Raw genomic sequence first — 22,842 nt, 5'->3', positions numbered from 1 at the left:
GCTGTACAGGTAGTCCTCGATTTATAACCAGAGTCACAAGGGATTCCCCCCCCCCAAAAGCTACTTATGACTCAGTCCCAAAGTTAAGGCCACTACAGCATTCCCATGGTTGTTCACCCTTACAGCTGGCTGCAGGGACGTTGTAGCGCCCCACTGCCTATGTCATCCCCATCCCACACCACATCCTCCTCCTCACCCTGCATCATCCATCTCATACTTATATTTTGAAGATCTCTGGAACTTGAGTTAGGGAAGGAGGGTCCGTGGGCTTCTTCCTCGTGCACTCTGAAATACTTTTTGGGAACCCAGTCCAAAGCAGTGCGTTTTAAGTGTAACGGAATGCTGGATTATTCACCATTTCCTAATTTACTTTGACAGAAACAGTTGTGAATGATGCTAATATTGAAAACAAATCAGGAGCAGCAGAAGTTGCCGCAAGTCAGCATGTCATGGTTTGTGCTCTTCAAGAGCTGGGAAGTTTAGTTCAAAGCCTGAATGCTACTGCATCACCACTTATACAGGAACCTTCTATAGGTAAATCATTCAGATTGCCATGCTATACACACTAAGAATATTTAATAAATTTATTTATTTATTTATTTCTACCATTTAATTATGTATGTAATGTAATACCGATGTGAAATATAAACCTAAGTACCAGTGAAAATGAGATGTTTTGGGCTTTTCTAGTTTTCATCCAAGTGATGGGAAGTTTAATTGATTAAGTGGATAGAATAGGTAATTACCAATACACTTTTGTTTGTTTTGTTTACTTAAAGTTCAGTTTTCCACCTTTCTAAGGCATCAGGGCAATTAATAATAGGAAAATGATATAATAGTTACAGATTTAAGAATGTAATATAATCAAAATAATAAAACACTAAAATATTGATTTTATTGATGTTATTTGTTTTATTTATCAGCATAATCAAAAAGATGAAGCATAAGCAATAACGCATAAAGATAAAAATATAAAGCATAACAGAGACTTGGGATTGGGTGTGATTTTTGACTTTTTTATGCTCAGCCATTTAATAGTTTAAAAAAAAAAAGAATTGTATTTTCTATTTTCAGCTTTATTCAGTGTCCAGAGTTGCTACGGTGGGAAAGGTGGCCATAGAAATCTAGATAATACGTAGTACATATATTGATCAGAAATCTGGGTGGTTCGTTAAAATTGTTTCCTACATAAAAAGAAAAATTATCATGCTAGTGAACCACCAAGGCAGAAAAAGCGTATTTTCCAGGATAGACTATAGCCATTGAATCTGAATTTGGTGTCCAAAGAGTGCTTTGTGTTAAATGCTTCTTGATGTTTTTAAGACTTTAAAGCATCAAAAATAGATAGCCTAGTATCTTTTGCTACTCAGTATGAAAGATTTACTTCATTTCAACTTCTTTCTTTGACCAAATCTACTACAAATAAATGTTTTGGTAGTTTCCTCAAAATATTTTCTTCTCTGGTTTGTTTTCAGGATTGCTTGAGACTGTTACTTCAGTTCTTCTCCATCCGAGTATGGCTGCTCGACTTGCTGCTGCATGGTGTTTGCGCTGTGTGGCTGTGGCTTTGCCTTTCCAGCTGACTCCGTTATTGGACCGGTGTGCAGAAAGGCTTAACAACCTGAAGACCTCCCCAGAAGCTGTTAGCGGGTACAGTTTTGCAATGGCTGCTTTGTTAGGTGGAGTTCATCAATGTTCTCTAGGCATCCCCCACGCCAAAGGAAAGGTGAGATTATTAATACATTTCTGCATTGTTTTGTCTATGCCGGGGTGGAGAAGGAGGCTGTCACAAAGTAACATGAGCTATTTAATGGAATATTCCAAAGAAATTGCATTCAAAGATTTGCTTTCCCGAATGTTAGTTTCCCCGTTATATTCAAGGTTTAAAGTCTGAACAGCTCAAGCTATAGCTACCAAGGAACATGTACTTCTCTGTGAACCTGAAATATCTTAGCCATGCCAAAAAGGAAATGCCTTTTTATAAACACTGTTATGCTTCAAAACTAGGAAGGATCCCTTTTGAAATTATGATTGCTCCTTCCTAGTTATAAGATACTAAGTTGCTTCTTTTTAATCTGACCTCTTAAATTGCTCTAGCCGAGTCTAGGAGTTTTATACTCTCATGCTCATTTTTATTACAGAATAGTGCTTATTCCTGGGTAAATACCTTTTTCGTCACAACAATAGAAGCAAATTTCATTTGACGTTGGAGCATTTCCTCTTTTTTGCTCTTCTTTTCAGGGCATTTCTCTTATCGCTTTCCATATCTTGATTTTTTTTTCTTTAGTAATCTTTTTGTTTGCCTGCCCTGAGTCTCAACCAACCCCTTCTTTTGTTTGACTTCTTCATTTTACTGTTTAAAGGAAAAAATAACTTGAATAATAATTAACTTAATATTAAATAAAGTTTTTATTTTCTATCCTGTGTTAAGGTTAGGTTATGAGTTTTATTAAGAAGCTTTCTAATTCACTTCTAAGTTGATTTTCCCTTTATTTTAGATGGTTGTTAGCATTGCTGAGGATCTCTTGCGGACTGCTGCACAAAATAGCAGGCTGTCCTTACAGCGAACCCAGGCTGGGTGGCTTTTGCTGGGTGCTCTAATGACTTTAGGTGTGTATGCACACACTCCTTTCTTTTAGCAACACAGTCTGACTTGCACTTCGCAGCAAGATTGTCACTATCTCTTTAATGCTAAACATTATCAGGTTCTGCTGTTGCTACCAAAATCCATATTATTTTGAAAGTGCAGTTACCATGCCAGATTGCTTTCGTTATGAAGTAAAAGTCTAGGTAGAAATATACTCTGATCAGTAGCTAGGAGTATTAAATTACAATTAGCACATTGAAGGATAACAGAATATTAAAGTTAGCTTTAGTTGATTTGAATCGTTTAATGTTATTAATATGTAAGCATATTTATAAAGGTACAAATATTTCTATAACCTTAAAATCAATTATAATTACAGTAAGATTCCTAAATTTACTCTACAAGTTATTTATTTTAATAGATAATTCTATTTTAATTAAAATTTGTCAAAGTGGCATATAAAATATAAAGTCGGTTTTTGAAAATGCCATCTACAAATAGCACTGAAGTCTGTTTAGAATTCTTTGGCTTTATCTTTCATGAAGATTTATTAAGCCCCAGTATCATTTGTGTTCTTGGTAGGTCCTTCAGTTGTCCGTTACCATCTTCCTAAAATGTTGTTACTGTGGCGAAATGTATTTCCCCGTTCGCTAAAGGAATTAGAAGCTGAAAAAGCTCGTGGAGATTCCTTTACATGGCAAGTAACACTGGAAGGACGCGCAGGAGCTCTCTGTGGTATGAATCTCAAATATACAGTACCTTGTCCAGTACTATTTCAGCCAGCCTAACTCTATATTTTATGAATAAAATAATTAGCCAGAATCAAAAGGACTGAAAACGCTATTCTGAATAATCTTTAGATGTTGATTCCTTGTGACAAAGTGAAGGAACTGGTACATATGTTATGACCATTGAAATGCAAAATATTAAGAATACATTTGGAAAAATGCAGCCGGATTGTATTCCATCATATTCATGTTTGGAATATGCTAGTATATGAGTATGGATAGGAATAGGATAGGATGTTCTTAATTTTTTTTAACAGGATACAAATATAATTGAATTGAGCACTGTATTTGTTAGGTGACCATATTATGTATGTGTCAACGCTGCAACTTCGTTTTCGGTTGTCACAGTTGGGAGGAGGGATGTGTGCTTTTAATGGTAGACATAACATTAAGTTGTCCTGTGGGAACCAAGGTCATTGCTGCTTGGGTTTTGGCGGGCTGAGCTTTCTCTTAGAAAGCCCGCCAACATAATTTATTGGGGAATGTGACTTATGACATACTACTGAGGTGGGAAGTTCAACTTTGTAACTTTGTAACAGTTGGGAGAGAATTTCACTCTTGGTTTCACTTTTGATCCTGCCAATACTTTGTAGCCAATAAATATATTCTTTAAGGAAACCTTTTGCCTTGGAGTTCTGGTCTCATCTATCGGAACCATGACAGTATGTGTGTTTGTGTGTAGCCAGTTTAACTTTTTTTTTTTTAGTGGAAAGCTGTAGTTTGAGCAGAGAGCCCTGTTTCTGAGAGAGAGAGAAAGAGATAATGACATATAGCAATAGCACTTAGATTGATATACTGTAAACACTTCACAATGCTTTACAACCCTCTCTAAGTGCTTTACAGAATCAGCGTATTGCCCCGAACAATCTGGGTCCTCATTTTACTGACCTCGGAAGGATGGAAGGTTGAGTCAACCTTGAGCCGGTCTGAATCAAATTCCTGAAATGCAGAGTTAGCCTGCAATACTGCATTCTAACCACTGCATCACCATGGCTCTGTATGTCTTTTCTTCCCCTCAGTAATTTTATTTTGAACATATGTCAACTCAGCTGTCCATTGCATTATATATTTGATGGATATGTTTACACTGATTTTTTAAAGCTAGCATTTCTACTATTTTTGTTTGTTGCTAGCTATGAGGAGTTTTGTTGCCCACTGCCCTGAACTTCTAACAGAAGATGTTATTCGAAAGTTGATGACACCTATTGAATGTGCTATGACAATGATGTCTCAGTAAGTATGTTTCTTAGAAATTGAAACTAGTTTTCTTTTATAATCAGTTTGTCTACCTAATCACTAATAGAACACAATCTGTGATCTGTTTTCTTATTAAACCACTAATCAACCTCTCTCCTCCTCTGTTAATCTTTTTTATTTTTCCCCTCTCCAGATGGATATGTGGACGTGGATGGCTAAATTGTAATAAATTCATGTGAAAGAGAGCTCATATACATATGGGTGATGAACATAGAATAAGTTCATTAATACCCTGCCTTCTCTCTCAGTACCTTTTGATCTCACCAATTTTCCCTCTGTAATTTCAAAGGGCAAAATAACATGTTCCTCTACTGGCACATATCTTCCAAAGTTTATAGGGGAAAAGGTGGTTTTATTCCCAGTATTCTGTATCTACAGTATAAATTAAATAGCTTTTTGAAGTAATGGTAATTTTCATGTTTTTTTTAACATGATAGCATTCCTTCTGTAATTAAAGCCCATGGAGCACATCTGAAGGCAAGTGCAGCAATGGTTCGATTAAGGCTTTATGACATTTTGGCTTTGTTACCATCAAAAACATATGAAGGTAAAATTCACGTTTTTCCCCCACTATCTCTCCTGTTCTTAAATATACCACTTTAATATGAAGTAGAAGCTTTGTAAACATTTTATTTCTCTATTTTTTTAAATGACAGAAAGTTCAGCAGGAGAACTCTGTGCTCCCATATACTCACTTTCATGCATAGTAGTCCTACTCTCAGATAACATTTCCTGCAACTTTCTAGGAGTTGTGTTCAAATAATGACCTTATAATCATAGAAATATTATGGGGGAATTGCTCATCGTACAAAGCTACTGAAGCTTCTGTAACACAGTATTTTGCCATGGGATTTCATGTGATCAGAATATTATTAGTTCTGCTTTTTCTGTTTTAAAACTAGGCTGAATCATGTGATGCTTGTTGTTTAATGGCCTGTGTAAAAACTGTATTTTATTGTTTTGCTCTAGGATCTTTTAATCCACTTCTTCGGGAGCTGGTGGCAGAATTTACTCTAACAGACAATTCTGCTAATACAACCACCTCCCTGCTTAGATCACTTTGCCACTATGATGATAGTGTTCTTCTTGGCTCCTGGCTGCAAGAAACAGACCATAAATCAATTGAAGATCAGGTATCCGATCTTGTTTTCAAATCCTTTCCAAGTGTCAATTGCTTTTAATTACACACTTGTTATGTGTGTGACAAATAAATTGCACATTTTCAGTTTTTTAAAATATTAGCATGTTAAATCTTAGTCAGATTGTTAAGACATAAATTCATTAGGGAAACTGTTTATTTACTAAAGTTGAGCTTGGATGGCTGGATGGGCATTTGATACCGAAATGGAGCCACCCCAAAATAAAATGGGTTCTGCATTCAATCCTTCCAGAGTTGCCCCATCAGTTTCCAGAACAGTAAAGCTAAGAATATGAAAGAAATGAAAAGATCTTTTGAGACTCCTGATGTACTGAGCCCAGTTCTCCATAGCCCTGGCTAATATGGGAATATTAGTGAAGCAATATTTGGAGAGCAATAGTCCCCCATGGCTGATATAGGCTGACATATTTAACCCAATTAATTGTTTTATAGCAGATATACAACTTCCCTAAATCTTGGGCTTCCCCATTTATTTCACCATGCAGCTTTCACTTCTGCTTTGGGAATATGGACTAGTATATTAGAGGAAGTATTGGAAAAAATTATATTGTTATTAATGTTTGAGAAAATCCATAACTTTTGAAGTGATGGCATCTTTTCCTCCCCATTCATTTGATGCTGCTTGCAAAAATACCTTCTTATAAAGTGTAGAGACTGCTGCTGGCAATCCCACATCTGGGTACTTAGAGAGGCAGAAATTAGACATAGTGCATACAGTATAATTTCCAATATCACTAAAGGCTCCTGCTTCAGGTTCCCTACAGCAGTACTTTTAGTAGGAGCTGAAATACAGTGCAACACTTGGCTTGCAATATGTTAAGGCACCATATAAGAAATTGATAATTATTTCTAGCAAGTTGCCTTTAAATGTATAGGAATATTTGTCTGACCCTAAAGCATATTGTACATTGTGAATAGAATAGAATAGAATAGAATAATATTTATTGTCATTGTGTAACAATGAAATTAAGTGCTGTTCATAGTGCACACTACACACAAGTAAAAACCACAAATAAGAACATACATTATATACATACGTCCTTCACATTCTGTTCACCATTGTGCTGCCCCTAATATTGCACTTCAATGTTGCACTATAAATAGTATTTAATATAGTTACAGCTCTGGGATAAAACTATTTTTCAGGCTAAAAACTGAAGCGGAGAAGGTTCTAGTAAAGATACAAAGTTGCACCTTCTATAGTTATTGGGTGCTGTGCTTCTCTAGTTTTTACACATTGTGACGTATACTTCCTTTTTATATTTTAGAAAGCCAGTTTGGTCTAGTGGTTAAGACACCAGTCTAGAAAGCGGGAGACTATGAGTTCTAATCCCACTTTAGGCATGAAAGCCAACTGAGTGACCTTGGGCCAGTCACTCTCTCAGCCCAACCCACCTCACAGGTTATTGTTGATGGGAAAATAGTGTGTTGGATATGTTTACCACCTTGAGTTATTTGTAAAAATAATAGAGGCAGGATACAAATAAATAAATATTCCAGATAGAAACTTTGGATGAAAATGTATGTTGTGTAGTTTCTATTTCAGAATAACTCAGGAATTTCATGCCATACTGATAATTATATGATTGAATCCATTTCACTGAATAATGCAGCCTATGAGAAGGTCTTCACTTTGCTTGAGCTGAAGGGCCCACCACTAACATAGACTTTCTCTATTACATGGAAGGAAAAAACCAGATGTGCATGTGCAAGATAAATGGTACTTGGCTTAGCAATAGTACTTGCAAGAGAGAGGTGGAGTCTTGGTAGACCATAGATTGAGGGTGAGACAAGAATGTGCTGCAGTTGCTAAAATAAACAATGCAGTTTATGGCTGTATCAACAGAGGCACAGTATTGTCATGCTATTTATAGCACTGCTTTATGGTGCACTGGTCAGACAACATCTGATATACTATACCCTGTTCTGGTCACTACAGTACAAAAAGGATGCTAAGGAATTGGAACGAGTGCAGACAAGAACAACAAAGATGGTAAGGTTCTTGTAGGCTAAATCCTGTGAAGGAACTTGGTCTGCTTACCTTCAAGAAGAGAAGGGTAATATGAGACAGGATAGCAGTCTTCCAATACATGAAGGGATGTCACCGGGAAGAGGCAGTAGATTTATTCTTCCCATTATCTAAGCATAAGACAAGAACCGGTGGGTAGAGTCTTTACAATCAGATATCTGAACTTGAACTAAGAAGGAATTTCCTGACTATGAGAGCTATTAAACAGTGGAATAGCCTGACTCCTGAAGTTGTGAGTGCTTCATCACTGGAGGTGTTCAAGAAAAGACTAGACATCTATTTGTTCACAATGGTATCAGGATTCCTGTATTCTGTAGGGGATTGGATTAAAAGTACTCCAAGGCCCCTATCAACAGTCTGATTCTCTGATAATGAAAAATGGTAATGAATAACAGATATACTTATTTGGGGATATAATTGTTCTACAAAAACTGAAAATGCATTGTATAGTCCCCATAGAGTACTCTTTTAACTAGGACAGGGCTAGGCAACCTTGGCTCTTTTATGACTCATGGACTTCAACTCCCAGAATTCCTGAGCCAGCATGGCTCAGCTTGGAAACTTTCCCTTTCCCCTCAGCATGGCTGGCTCAGGAATTCTGGGAGTTAGAGTCCATGAGCATAAAAGAGCCAAGGTTGCCTATCCCTGAACTAGGACAACATTTTTTAGCTGATATGAAATATTATGGGATAAAAAATACATGTCTCTGATTTCAAATGTGCTGATACTTTACAGCTCCAGCCCAACAGTGCCTCAGGTAGTGGTGCTCTAGAACATGATCCTTCCTCCATTTACTTGCGCATTCCAGCTGGAGAAGCAGTGCCAGGTCCTCTTCCATTGGGAGTATCAGTCATTGATGCCTCAGTGGCTCTCTTTGGAGTTGTTTTCCCTCATGTGTCCTCCAAACACAGGTTTGTTATAATAAAAGCTAACACTTCTATACCTCATCAAGGTGTTCTTTCATTCAGTAATATCAAAATGAGAATCATACAAAGATAAGTTATCCTTTTTCCAGTTTTGTAATTTTTCAAATGTTACAGCTTATCTTTTGGAGAAAGCTAGCGGAAGTGCCTTGTATGTTATTTGATTAGCATACTAATTATCTAAATGTGATAAAATGGCTATAATGAGCAGGAGTTCCATCTTATTTGACATTCAAAGGTAATTTTTATCTAGAAATTCTCTGACCTTACATTTATTTCCAATACAACTGTTGGTTTCCACATGTTATCAGTGTGCATATTTCCTCAAAAGGGGCTAAAGCATTCCTTCCCAACTTGATGCCCTCCAGATGTATTAGGACTGTAATACCCAGAATGGCTAGCCAGTATGACTTAAAGTTCATACTGATGAAATTAAAGAATTATATGGATACTTCGAAATGTGGAAGGCAACTAGAAATCTAAGAGAATTTGGGGAACTGTAGGGGATGGTGATGGAGTTAGGTGAGGAGAAAGGCAGCTAAAGTTGGATGGAAGAAAAAGAAATCACTAGTATAGTTAAAAGACGAGAAATACTGGTATCCTTTGTGAGGGTGATTGTATAATGAAGCACTCAGGAGACATTTACTGATAAAACTAAAGAGAAACAACTTTCTTCCTCATCATTATACAATGAATGCGCTTTTAATGACTCATAAGGTTCCTTTGAATAAATGAAAGTCAAAATATCACCCCCACCACTTGCACACCTAAGATATCACACTATAGGAAAAAGAATTAATTAAATGATAATTTCAGTGCAAGAACTACTTTAAGTTGTTCAGCAATAAGTTAAAGCATATTCATTTATTTCCAAGAAACTTAAAAGTGATTATGCCATTCTGGATTAAATAAACCAAGTTTCACCACAGCTGCAGTGAATCTCGGCAGCACAAGACTAGATTTTTAGAAGTAAACAAAGTAAACTTCAGAGTTAATTCTAATTACATTAATTCATATCTGACAAAAGCTGCTTTAAAGTGTCAAGATATTTAGCAACTATTACTACTGGAATGTGGATGGTTGCTATTTGAATACTAGTTTCCTCATATTTCTATTTTCAGGCTACAGATGTTGGATCATTTTGCAGAATGCATCAAACAGGCAAAAGGCATTCGTCAACAAGCAGTGCAGCTTAATATTTTTACTGCTGTTCTCAGTGCACTAAAGGTAAATCTACTTCAAAATATGAAACTATAGTGTTGCTCTCAAATAATGGAATGGACTCTTAGGAGCTTTTCCTGCTCTGTTGGTTTTTAGTAAGAGACTTGTTGCTTCAGCTAGGCCAGGGGTCTTCAAACTTGGCCCTTTTATGACTTGTGGAGTTCAACTCCCAGAATTTCTCAGCCAGGCATGCTAGCTGAGGAATTCTGGGAATTGAAGTCCACAAGTCATAAAAGAGCCAAGTTTAAAGACCCCTGAGCTAGGCCTTTTTAGTTTAATTAGCACACAGTGATGTTAATAATTTTATCACCCTTTAAACAACGGTTTTATTGTTACTTGACTTGAGTGCCCTTTGGGTGGAAAGATGGATTGTAAAGTGAACACACAACGATAATTTTATAATTAAAATGTAATGATTTGTAAGATGCTGAAAAGCGAGTATATCAGAGCTCATTCATAAATGTATTTTCTTAAAGTAATCAATGACTGCTTTAAAGACGCTCTAGATAATGTTTTAAAGTATTACCTTTTGTAAAAGGGCTTGGCTGAGAACAAAAGTACCTTAGGACCAGAAGAAGTCCGCAAGTCTGCTTTGACTCTCGTAATGGGAGCACTTGACAATCCGAATCCTATTTTGAGATGTGCTGCAGGAGAAGCTCTGGGCAGAATGGCACAGGTGGTTGGGGAAGCAACTTTCATTGCCAGAATGGCTCAGTACAGCTTTGATAAGTATGTTGTAATTTTACCTTAAGTAAAACAAGAACTATGCTAAATATTACTTCTGTTTGGGCTTTTTTGTTTATTCTTTAAAATTGTCTACTTTTGTACAACATATGAAAAATATATAAACTATGTATGACTCTTATTATTGGTAGAGGTTCTGTTCCAAATCATTCATAAAACCATGAATAATGAAACCATGAATAACGAGTAGTTAGATTCTGGAGTCTGTGCTCATTTTCCTCAGCCAAGAGAGGCTGTGTCTTCCTGCTTGCAAGAGCAGTACCAGCTTCTATCATTAGTAGTTTATTCTAAGGCAGGGGGTCTTCAAACCTGGCCCTTTTATTGCTTGTGGACTTCAATTCCCAGAACTCTTCAGCCAGCATGGCTGGCTGAGGAATTCTGGGAGTTGAAGTCCACAAGTCATAAAAGGGCCAAGTTTGAAGACCCCTGTTCTAAGGTTTCAAAAAAAAAAAAAATACTACCTCAGCCCAATCCCATTGGAGCAAGCCATAAGCACTCTCCAGCAGCCATATTAAACCCAATTAAGAGGTTCTTATGACACTGAAAATCATGTAAACGTAAGAAACTACCACAAGACATTTGGCATGATGAAGGCAACATTCTTCATCACCAGCCAACTAATTTGCTCTAGAGAAGAAAGCAGCCAGATACCAAAAGATAGCCACTCAGAACCTTACAGTCAGGCTGATCCAGCAAGATCTGTTATAACCAAGTGAGAAAAAGTAACAAATATACTATGCAGACAATCTAACTCTATTCTGAAAAAGAAAGACATGCTTTGCAGATATGTAAAAGCCCATCTGCAGTTTGTACACATATAAAGAAATAAAATGGAAGCCAAAATGTGGATATGTGAAGATCTTTTATTTGTATGCCCAAATGTTGTCTACAGGTAACAGTTGTGAATATTCAAAACTGCTAATACATGAACTGTTTATAACAATAATATGACAATAATTTTGGCTGAATAAACTATAACTGGAAAAATTTGGCTGTAAGAATGCACATAAATGAAGTTGATCAGTATTACTTCCTTAGTTGGTTGATTAAAAAGAAGTGTGGCCTTTGTGCCAAGGTAAGCTTGCTATGATGCTATGCAGTTTTTGTCCCCCTTCTCTCACCCACTACGGCCATTTAGGGATAGAATTTAGGAGGATGAGTGGCAACTGGCAAGGCTGTGGTTCTGGATCCTGAGGTAGTAGAGACCGAGTGACTGCTTGGAAATGGATTAGGAATGAATAGTAAATGAGATCCAGCCCTCCTCCCATTACAGTTCCTACCTAACTGCTTGACTAAAAGCCCTTGTTGCTTCAATTATGGACTCAGATGCAAATGTGGCATGTCAAGCAGTGTTTGAAAGCAGACATTATTCAATGAAGAGAAGTTACAGCCTCTCTGGCAGTAGGCAGGGCAAGTGCCTTGGTACAAGAGATATCTTAGCACAGCTTGAGCAACTTAGACAAAGAGATTCTGTTGTAAACTCTGCTGCTGCTTTCTTCCAAGATTATCGCCACATAACCCCAAACAAATTCAGAAGGTGTAAATACTTTTCAGTTCAGTGGATCTTACTTTGAAAAAGAATACAAAAATGCCAGTTTATTTCATTTGTTTTCTGCCCGAAAGGGAGTGTCTGTGCAAATACATGGCTAATTTTGGTGTCCAGATAACTTGATTGGCTTTGGGTTCTAAGTATTCTAAAAGTTTGGAATCGTGTGGAGTCAAAAGGAAGAAAATCAATTTAAAGAGAAGGTTTGTGGTTCCAGAGTTACAATTCTTTTAATTGTATTTATTTTATATCAGTTCATGGTTGTAGAAAAATAAGGGATTTGTGTATTCCAAATGATTTAAATGATTATAACATTTGTTAGGTTTAACACTACAATATGGAACATTTTTATGTATGTGAAAAAAATGAGGGAAGAAGTGAGAGCAAGAAAGAGGGAAAAATTCAGAACATTTTTCTGATTCAGTTTTTAGCCCAGATTCATTTACTTAGTAAATTATTCATAAATGCTTTATATTACAAATATCAGGAAGATACCCCTGAAGAAAATCGTGAAGATAATAATGAAGACAAAAGCTTAGACCCAATTGCTACTATCCTACATTAATTTTCTAATATTGTTGGAATTTTTAAAAGTATGTTTTTAATGGGGAAATGGAGTTATTTAGAAGTATAAACAGGTTTTAACAATTTAATTATAAAATTTTGTTTAAAATAATGGATTTAATGATTTTTTAAAAAAAAAAATATTGGCAGGTTGAAATCTGCTAGAGATGTTGTTTCAAGAACTGGCCACTCTTTGGCCCTTGGGTGTCTGCATCGCTATGTTGGTGGAATAGGTTCTGGGCAGCATTTGAAAACCAGTGTCAGCATTCTGTTAGCGCTAGCACAAGATGGAACCTCTCCTGAAGTTCAGGTAAAATTAATATGCATTCATATACATCAGGGGGGTCAAACTGCCGGCCCGCAGGCCGGACGTTTCATCTGGAAGCCGCACCCACCCCATTGCCAGCAATGGCAAAACCGTCCTGATATGTTGCGCGACGTCACGTGATGTCACGAGTTTGACATGTCTGATTACATTGTATGAACATACATGATAGGAATATAATATTTATGCTTTGAAAAATATTCAGATATGCTTTGGACTTCACACAAGCGTATAGTCTCTCTGCTATTCATTTAAGAAGCATGACTTTTTTGGTTTTCTGCAAACTTGCTTCAGCAAATCCACTCATTAAAGTTAGCATGACTCTTGTAATAAAATATTTTTAACATAATAAGGCAAACTTCTTGCTTTAAAATCTTTATTCGTTATCCTTTTTGTAAACAGCTGAATTTAAAAAAAACTATTACGTGTATGTTATAGAACTGTCGGCTAGAAATCATAAATTATATTTGTTAGTCTGCTTGCTCTTGTTTTGTGAGGCATAGGGACATTTACGTTTCTTTAATTATCATTATAATAGGCAGTTCCTGTACAGTTCCCAATCTAGAGAGAGATGTTAATGATGTTAGTATATAATTTGAGAATCCATTTATTATATAGATATCCTCGACTTTCGACCACAGTTGAGCCCAAAATTTCTGTTGCTAAGTGGGGCAGTGGTTAAATGAGTTGTGTCTCATTTTATAACCTTTTTGCCACAGTTCTTAGCAAACCACTGCCGTTGTTAAGTGAATCATGCAGTTGTTAAGCAAATTCGGCTTCCCCAATTGACTTTGCTTGCCGGAAGCCAGCTGGGAAGGTTACAAATGGTGATCACATGACCCCAGGACAGTGCTACCGTCATAAATACATGGCAGTTGCCAAGTGAATTTTGATCATGTGATCCTGGGGATGCTGCAATGGTTGTGAGTGAGAAAAAAAGGTCAGAAGTCACTTTTTTCCAGTGCCGTTGTACCTTCCAAAGGTCCCTAAACGGAGTGGTTGTAAGTGGAGGACTACCTATAGTTGTAGCCTTTTAAGGATCCTAATTCAGATGAAAGCATATGATTAAATTACTCATTCTTCTTCTAGACATGGTCTCTCCATTCACTTGCTCTGATAGTGGATTCCAGCGGACCAATGTATCGTGGCTATGTGGAGCCTACCCTATCTTTGGTCCTTACCTTACTTCTGACAGTGCCTCCCTCCCATACAGAAGTTCACCAATGTTTGGGTCGATGTCTAGGTGCTATAATAACTACTGTCGGTCCTGAGCTTCAAGGTTAGTATGAAAACAATAAAAGCATTGGACCTTCCCTACAGTTTTATGCATATTACACTGCATGTGATTTAATACAAAGGTACAGTGCTTTGGATCCAAAACCAAAAAAAGTTCTTCAAAGCAGACGTGAGTATGTGTGCTGCTCTTCTTGGCACATCCTTAACAAAGCTACTAATTTTCCTGAGATTGCATGGCAGAAGCATGATCCCTGGAAAATAGGTGTTTAAGTTAAAAAGGTACTGACAGTGCACCTACAATCATTATCAGACATATGTTTCCACACTGTTGGCACCTTCTTAAACTCCCAGCAGGTATTTTGTTGACCCCAGGTGGCTATTGTGATTCTAGGAGTGAGGAGGTGCCAACAAATGTTTGTTCCAAGACACTTTTTTGGCTTTAAATCCAAAGTGAGAGGCAAGTTTACTATTTTTATTCTGTTTTTCTTCTTTTTTACTCTAGTCTTATTCTATGTTATGTGTATTATATACTTTACATTATTATATCTAAGAACTTCTGATTCTCAGAGACTGCCTGGACAAGTCCTTGCAGTTTACTTGGCCAGGTTTTTCAGAAGTGGTTTGACATTGCCTTTTTCCTAGGGCTGGGAAAAATGCCTAGCCCAAGATCACCCAACTACTTTGTGCCTACGGTGGGACTATCACTCACTGTCTCCTGATTTCTAGCCTGGTACTTTAACCACTACACCAAACTGGCTCTTCAATCCAGATTATCTAACTGTAACTGCATGTAGATGCGGTTGTTTCTAGGCTGGTTTTATGATATACCATACTAGTGATTCTTGAACTGCCTCGGGTCCTGGTCATTTTCGGAGCAAAATTCTGAGAATTCATCTTGATCTTTCAATAATATTTAATCAGAGATTTTTCTTTAAGGTTTCATACCATCCGAAATGTATCTTAAGGAGAATACCCCTCAGAAATTATATTATAGAGTTCAGTTCCTTTCGCAGCTCAGTTTATTATTTAAGATACTGTTTGGCTGTTTTGCATAAGCTGCATCTTAATATGGTGTACAGTGAAGTGATTAAAACATTACACTGGAAGTAAAACTGTATAAACCAGTGGTTCTCAATCTTTCTAAAGCCGCGACCCCATAATACAGTTCCCCATGTTGTGGTGACCCCCAACCACTTATACATCACCGGGTGCCATGGGCGTGGCCAAAGAAAAGGGGGAAAAATGTCAGACAGCCTTGTTTGGCGACCCCCGTGAAATGGTCGTTCGACCCCAAATGGGGTCCCGACCCACAGGTTGAGAACCACTGGTATAAACATATTTATACACCCTAACACTCATGTGCCTGATTGCTTGTAACCTTCATGAGATTGAAATTTGACAAATTTGAGGCTGTTTCATTAAAAGCTGCTGTGGTGCTATATTGTCTAGTAAGCCAAGTCATTTGATTGTGATTTCCAATGCTTCCTGCCAGAAGTTAGAAGTTGCTCCCACTCTCACTGCTTTCCCTCCCTTCCGGTGGTCATTCTATTTCTCTCTTTAGATAAGGAAATATCTCTGAAATAATCAGCCCAAAGGTCACAAGTTCTCTAGTATTCATTAGTAGATAGGTTAGCAGGAAAAGGAACAAAATAAAATTTATCCATAATATACAGAGAAAATCCAAAAGAATAGATAGATCTTCAACACTATAGGAACTTAAACATATAATAATAGACATCTTATAGATTTCTGATGGTGGGAGAAAATGTTCAAAAATTTATTATTTAATATGTAGTGAATATCCTAAGTTAAGTCCTTTTATTTCCTTAAAGCAGAGGTCCCCAACCTTTCGGGCACCAGGGACCAGTTATGTGGGGAGAGGTTTTTCCACAGACCAGAGGGGCCGTGGTTTTGTGTGCTGCCTGCATCCTGTGGATGGGGCTTTCCTTGTTTTTGCGGACCGGTTGCTGGCATGCTGTGGCCTGGTACTGGTCCACGGTCCGGGGGTTGGGGACCCCTGCCTTAAAGGATTGTACTTTTCTTGGGTATTAAATTGCAAGATACTCATTTGGCTGTCTTTCATTTCACAATTTATAAAAGTTGATTTAAAAATGTTAATTTTGATAGGTAATGGAGCTACTATTTCTACCATTCGTTCCTCCTGTCTGGTGGGATGTGCAATTACACAAGATCATTCTGACTCTCTTGTTCAAGCAGCTGCCATTTCCTGTCTCCAGCAGCTTCACATGTTTGCACCACGACATGTTAACCTTTCCAGTCTTGTTCCCAGTCTTTGTGTAAGTATATTTTGTCCTTCCTACCAATAGCAATAGCACTTAGACTTATATACTGCTTCACAGTGGTTTACAGCCCCCTCTAAGTGGTTTACAGAGTCAGCATAATACCCCCAACAATCTGGGTCCTCATTTTACTGACTTCCTGAAGGATGAAAGGCTGAATCAAACTTGAGCTGGTGAGAATCGAACTGCCAAACTTAGCACTGGAAGTCAGCAAAAGTATCCCAAAATAGTGTCCCACAATGCTCATGATGATACCCACATTGTCAGATCACTGCTTGTCGCAAGCATGTATAAAATGTACTTTCTATCTTTGTAATAAAATATATAAACTATAGATCTTTCTGTTAATTTGTAAGTTTTTGAGTGCATTGGAAAGTCTGAGGTAGGCATTTAGATTTTTTAGATTTTTAAAATGCTTTTATCCTCTGAATGAAGATGAGACACAGTGTGGTATACTTTTGAACCTTTTATGAAACTAATTCTTTTGTTACACTTTGCTGAAATGGCGAAAACACAAATATTTTTGGAATAATTGTTAATAAATTAATAATTGTTCAAAAAGAGTTCCTTGCAGAATAATTTGGCACTCTGCATATTGTTTCTTTCTGTGAAGAAAGATCAGGAGGTTGCTATGTTACGTAAAAGTAAAAGATTTAAATATTGGAAGAAAGATATTTAACATCTCTGTTTAAAAATTATATTTGGCTTTGTCATAAACTGAGTTGAAGTCCATGAATCTTAAAGTTGCCAAGGTTGAGAAACACAGATTGAAATGATCTTACATAATAAAATCTGTAGGCAGCAAACAACTGATTGCCATTAATCTGTAGAAGTACAAATATTTTGAAGTAACCAAGTGCTTTCGGCTGCTTTTGGATGATTATAGGTTCACCTATGCAGCTCCCACCTGCTTCTACGTAGGGCTGCAGTGGCATGTTTGAGGCAGCTTGCCCAAAGAGAAGCAGCAGAAGTATGTGAATATGCCATGAGCTTAGCAAAGAATACTGGCGAGAAAGAGAATAATGGGACAAGTAAGTATCGGACCAAACAGTGGAACTTCTTAAATAGGTTTCCTGTTTTTGTTTTTCAACAAACATTTTTCTCTCTCAAAATTCTGCGAATAATATGAACATTCTCTCCTTTCACAGGTTGATAGATTGTTCGTAGTTTTCTCTTGATTGGCTAGAGAAAGGCATTTGCTGAGCCTAGGCCTGCAGAGATAAATAGCAGTTTTATCCTCTGCATTTTTAATTAACTGTTTTGTGTAACATTGAAGGGTGCTTCTTAAGATATGGAAAGATGAATCAAATATCTGATTAATTCAGTCTGACTGAAAATCTAGATGAAATCTTGCTGTAGTTTTAGCAGGTTTTTATACACATTGAAGATCTATGGTACTATAATGTAACAATTATTCTTGTTTCCTTAGTTGTAGCCATTGTATTAACTATTATGATAGCACATGAAGTTAAATAATTCACTAGAAAAATCTCAGAAGTTGTACCACTTAATATATGTTTTGCAGATATTAATCCCTTTGCCCTAGGACTTGGCTCCCGGAGAGATAGTCATGGCAGACATCAAGGAATTAATATAACAGAAACAGGACTTGAAGGAGTTCTTTTTGGAATGTTAGATCGTGAGACTGATCGGAAGTTGTGTTCTGATATTCATGACACTTTGGGCCATATGCTTTCATCTCTGGCAGTGGAAAAGCTCTCTCACTGGCTAATGTTATGTAAGGATGTCCTCGCAGCATCCAGTGGTAAGAATCTGAAAATGACTTGGTAAATGAATGAAGAAAATATTATTTGTTGTCTCCTCTTTCTATAGAGGTTCTTTGTTTACTGTAAAAGAACTATTCAGTTTGCAATCTGTTGTGTCTTCGGCAAATCTTTGTATAAATAATTAAAAGGTCATCTATGATAAACCAAAATCTTTTTATTTATTTATTTGAATTTATGGGCCACCTAATTCCAATGAGCTCTGGACAGCTGATAAATATTTCCTCAGACAACAGATGAAGTAATGGAAAAAGCTTTGAATGGTTTTTGTGCTTTGATTTGTGCAATGGGGCTTAATAAATCCCTTCATAAATGTGGCTTTTTAAAGAATTTTTTAAATTAATGTTTTGAATGAGATAAAGGAGAAGGTGCGTATTTGTAGAGATGGCCCTCTAAAAGTTCTGTGATTTTTAAGTTTTGTGCTATAACTGCCTAAATATTAAAACCATATTATTTGAAATTTAGCTATAAAATTAGGTTGTAAGCAGGTGAGCTCAATCAATAATCCATTCATATATTTTCCTGACTTTTAATGGTACATCTATGAAATGGATTTAAATGTTAATTGTGTTTTCCACAAATAGATAATTGAACTCATAATTTCAGTTATTTAGGCATATTTTGAAGCATTTCATTGCAACATAATACAAGAAACTAAGGTTTGTAAAACATTAAAATGCTTATCTTTAATTATTAAAAGGGTGACAGTTTAACAAATTGGCCATATACTTTCTTTTCTTTAATTTCTCTCCCTTAAAGACGAATTTCCTGATTTTTCAAAATGTTATTTTGTTCTGAGTTGCTTTCATTTGTAACTGAGATATAGTTGTATGATTTTTCTTTTTATACATTGTGTACAATGTATACATTGTGTACATTGTACTGCAAATGTAATGTTTGAATGGTTCAGATGGCTTAAATGGATCAAAACATAAGGCAGGGTTTTTAAGTGACAATATCTGGGAAGTAGTGAAATTCAGTCTTCTTTTTTTCTCCTTTATGTGTCATTGTTTTCTTGGTAGAAATGTTAACACGTTGCCTACATTCTTGACAATTTTACCACAGTTTCCTGAGAAACAGGCTATTTAAAGGCAAAACTGCAATTATGAAATTGCAATACCTGAAATTACTTGCATTTCACATGAAGGTTCATATGAGCTATTAATTTCAGATGGGACCATTAGGTGAGGTAATGATCGGAAATAAAGCTGCCTTTGTGATGGCATTCCAATTGTGAACGCTGTCTTGTCTTTTCACTGGATGAAAACAAAGCTGTTCTTCCACCCTTTTATATGATATTATTTTAATAACTAATCTTGGACATTTTATTCAGGCCTCAGTCCTAAATATTTTGTACCAGTAATACATCTCTTACCGTATACAGATATGACAACTACAGTTTCATTAGGAGGTGAAAAAGATGAAGATTTGGAGAAGAAGGATGAAATGGATGATGATACAATGTTTACTACACTGGGTGAAGAAGATAAATCAAAGCCTTCTGTGGCTCCTCGCTGGGCTACTCGAGTATTTGCCGCAGATTGTCTGTGTCGAATTATCATGCTCTGTGAACATGCAAATAAAGCCCACTTTGATCTAGCTCTAGCCCGTTCTGCCAAACTTAGAGATCCTAAAAGTAAGGAAGTGCCTTTTTTCTTTTCATTTTTCTTGAATTTGTTTCTTAGCTACTTTGAAATATCATGAATGAGTAATCAGATATTCTTTTTGCTTTGATGAAAGATTGTTGGAGCCATATTATATTTCAAAATATATTATAGGCTATATGATTTGACATAATATAGCAAAATGCATCAGAGATACATTACAAGTGTGTTTGCTTGCAGGTTTTTTGTCTTCTAGATCAGGGGTGTCAAACTCAGTTTCATTGAGGGCCACATCAGCATTGCAGTTGCCCTCGGGGAGCCGGGTGGGTGTGGCCAGGGTGAGTGTGGAGTGGGTGTGCCTATTGGGTGGGCACGGCCAGCTCTACATCATTCGCGTTGAGGGTGCCTGTGGGTGCCTAGGCAGGAGTGGGACAGATCTGAGGGTCTCTGGCAGAAGGGGGTGGGACCAGGGCAAGTGCCAAGGCATGGTCCACTGGAAGAGCCTCACTGCCTGCTGAAACCCCTCCAAGCTGGATATGTGAAATAGGCAAGGGCCATTTGCTGACCACTTCCAAGCGATGGTGCATTTCTTCATTCCTCACAAAGGGTGACACCTCCCCAGCATGCACCCAGGGAGCAGGGCCGAAGCGGCAGGGGCTGTTTCCTTGCTGTTTCCAGACGGCCTTGTGGAGCTAAGATTGAATGCGTTTCAGCATAGATGGCCACCACAAAATTGTACACTGGCTCCCAGCCGGCCTGGGCCAGGGCCAAGGCAGTGGGGGCCATTCCCTCACTGTTTCCAAGATGGCTTCATGGGCCACATGAAACCACTTCGTGGGTCACATGTGGCCCCCGAGCCTTGTGTTTGACATGTCTGTTCTAGATTTTAAATTGCTTATCGAAGTATGTGCTGCCTATTTAGATTTGTTTTTCTACAGTTGAAATTTGGATGAAAGAAGAAATTTTAAATTATGTTTTGCTCCTTAATATTCTGATGTTCACTTTTGAATACTGTTCTTATATCATTCCCTCCTTCTTTCTTTCACCTTTTAAATATATCTCAGACCGTGGTTTATTGTAAAGCTACTCATCATAGTTTCCTCAGCCAGGTATAACGCAAAATATAGTTAATTCAATAGAGAAATCTTAAATGTAAAGACAATGAAAGTAGTGGTACAAAGATGGAACAAGTCATTTTTTGCAGGCTACCATTGTGAGCTTTTCAGAATCATCTGAATGACCAATGTGTTTAAAAGTTGGGACACTAAAAAAAAAATGTTCAGATGTTTCTGTGATATACTGTATCTTATAAAACAAGACACTGAATATTATTTTTGTTAGAGATTTTAGAAACTGCATGTTAAGGGAGGCAATTTATTTACATCCAATAGTGATTTTTTTCCTTAACAGAAGATGCCTTATGTTCTCATAGCTCATGCCATATAATTTTTGCTGATGTTCCAGGGAAGCAATTTCCAATAAAATAAATCATCATCATTTTAACACACAAATTTCGTATAGGGATTCAGTCTTTTGAAAGTCCATAAAAATGCATTTCATCTCTCATAGTTTTTGCACATCCAATATAATGTTGATATAAGGTAAAGTTTTAAAAGATGCTAAATGCAAAGAAAGCCATGATTGTAGGCTGTGTTTCTCATCTTTGTACTCTTCGAATAGGTCTGTTTTATAATCTGAATTAAGCCTTTGTTTCAAAAATACTGTGCATTGTTCCCTTAACCAAATTAACCAATGGCTTGAATCTCAGAAAGGATCACATGCTCTTCTGTGAATAATAGACACGATGAGCTCGCTAAATATAGTTTAGACTTTTGCAGAACATGAGATGAACTCATGTGTCATTATTTTTTAAAATTCCTATCTTGAAAAGAATACAAGAGAAGTCTTGGCATTTGAAACAATATTTTTGCTCAGGTTTTTTTGGGGGGGTGGTGGGAGGCTTGGCTTTGCTGAAACTGGAGTAAACGCGCAACTTACATTTTTTTAAATCAAAGCTGGCCAATTGTGAGTGGCTTTTGAAATAAGTCCTTTTCTGGTTTTTATTTTCAGATGACCTTCTAGTGCTTCATCTCTCAGACCTTATTCGCATGGCATTTATGGCTGCAACTGACCACAGCAATCAACTGCGAATGGCTGGTCTCCAAACACTTGAAGACATTATCAAGAAATTTGCAGCAGTTCCTGAGCCAGAGTTTCCAGGCCACGTAATTCTAGAACAGTATCAAGCTAATGTAAGATAATTTTGGGTTTTATATGCCAGTTTAAAAATCAGATGGAAAAAGCTATGCCTTTCATCCCAGTATTGCTTGTGTCGGAGTTTTGAACGCATATACCAATGCTTTTTGGATAACAGTGGTCTGTATACAGACATGGAGTTCTGTCAGACCTTTACTCTTGATTTCATTTTATGAGGATTGACTCTAAAATCAAGGTCAGGCATTTCTTCATAAAATGTTGGATTACTCCAAGAAAAAATATTCCCTAATTTCCCAAAGTTCATCAGTTAAAATTAATGTGATTTTGCTTGTTTTGTTTTGCTGTATGAGGGTACTGCACGCAGACTATATTGTGTGTCTCAGAAAAACACCATTAATTCATTTATTCATTTGAAGAAATATAGGAAAATCTCATGAGGTTTTAAGTTAGAGCAGTATGAGATTTGGCAATTTGATGAGATTTTGACCATATTAAGAGTTGTTATATTGCATTATAAAACGTCAAGTATTCAAAATTAATGTAATTGTATTGCAAGGA

General features: G+C 36.9%; 1 protein-coding gene across 3 annotated transcripts in view; it reads left to right on the top strand.

Annotated features, from left to right (window-relative positions):
- Positions 1-22,842, top strand: part of HEATR5B (HEAT repeat containing 5B) — a 48,555-nt gene that overhangs the window by 8,255 nt on the left and 17,458 nt on the right. For 2 of the 3 annotated variants that reach the window (XM_039352305.1, XM_039352306.1), the window contains exons 9-25: positions 379-534; positions 1,476-1,726; positions 2,499-2,610; positions 3,170-3,322; positions 4,509-4,608; positions 5,070-5,179; positions 5,602-5,765; positions 8,556-8,731; positions 9,865-9,970; positions 10,503-10,693; positions 12,969-13,128; positions 14,233-14,422; positions 16,507-16,676; positions 17,566-17,710; positions 18,205-18,444; positions 19,848-20,099; positions 22,138-22,319. In XM_039352305.1, the coding sequence (XP_039208239.1) occupies positions 379-534; positions 1,476-1,726; positions 2,499-2,610; positions 3,170-3,322; positions 4,509-4,608; positions 5,070-5,179; positions 5,602-5,765; positions 8,556-8,731; positions 9,865-9,970; positions 10,503-10,693; positions 12,969-13,128; positions 14,233-14,422; positions 16,507-16,676; positions 17,566-17,710; positions 18,205-18,444; positions 19,848-20,099; positions 22,138-22,319 (2,858 nt within the window). The remainder of the gene's footprint in view (positions 1-378; positions 535-1,475; positions 1,727-2,498; positions 2,611-3,169; positions 3,323-4,508; positions 4,609-5,069; positions 5,180-5,601; positions 5,766-8,555; positions 8,732-9,864; positions 9,971-10,502; positions 10,694-12,968; positions 13,129-14,232; positions 14,423-16,506; positions 16,677-17,565; positions 17,711-18,204; positions 18,445-19,847; positions 20,100-22,137; positions 22,320-22,842) is intronic. The other variant, XM_039352307.1, reaches the window with a different exon arrangement.

Source organism: Crotalus tigris, unplaced genomic scaffold (genome assembly GCF_016545835.1).
Source record: "Crotalus tigris isolate CLP2741 ecotype Arizona unplaced genomic scaffold, ASM1654583v1 scf7180000018420.1175843, whole genome shotgun sequence".
NCBI classification, from domain to species: Eukaryota; Metazoa; Chordata; class Lepidosauria; order Squamata; family Viperidae; genus Crotalus; species Crotalus tigris.
This window is presented reverse-complemented; position numbering and strand designations above follow the sequence as displayed.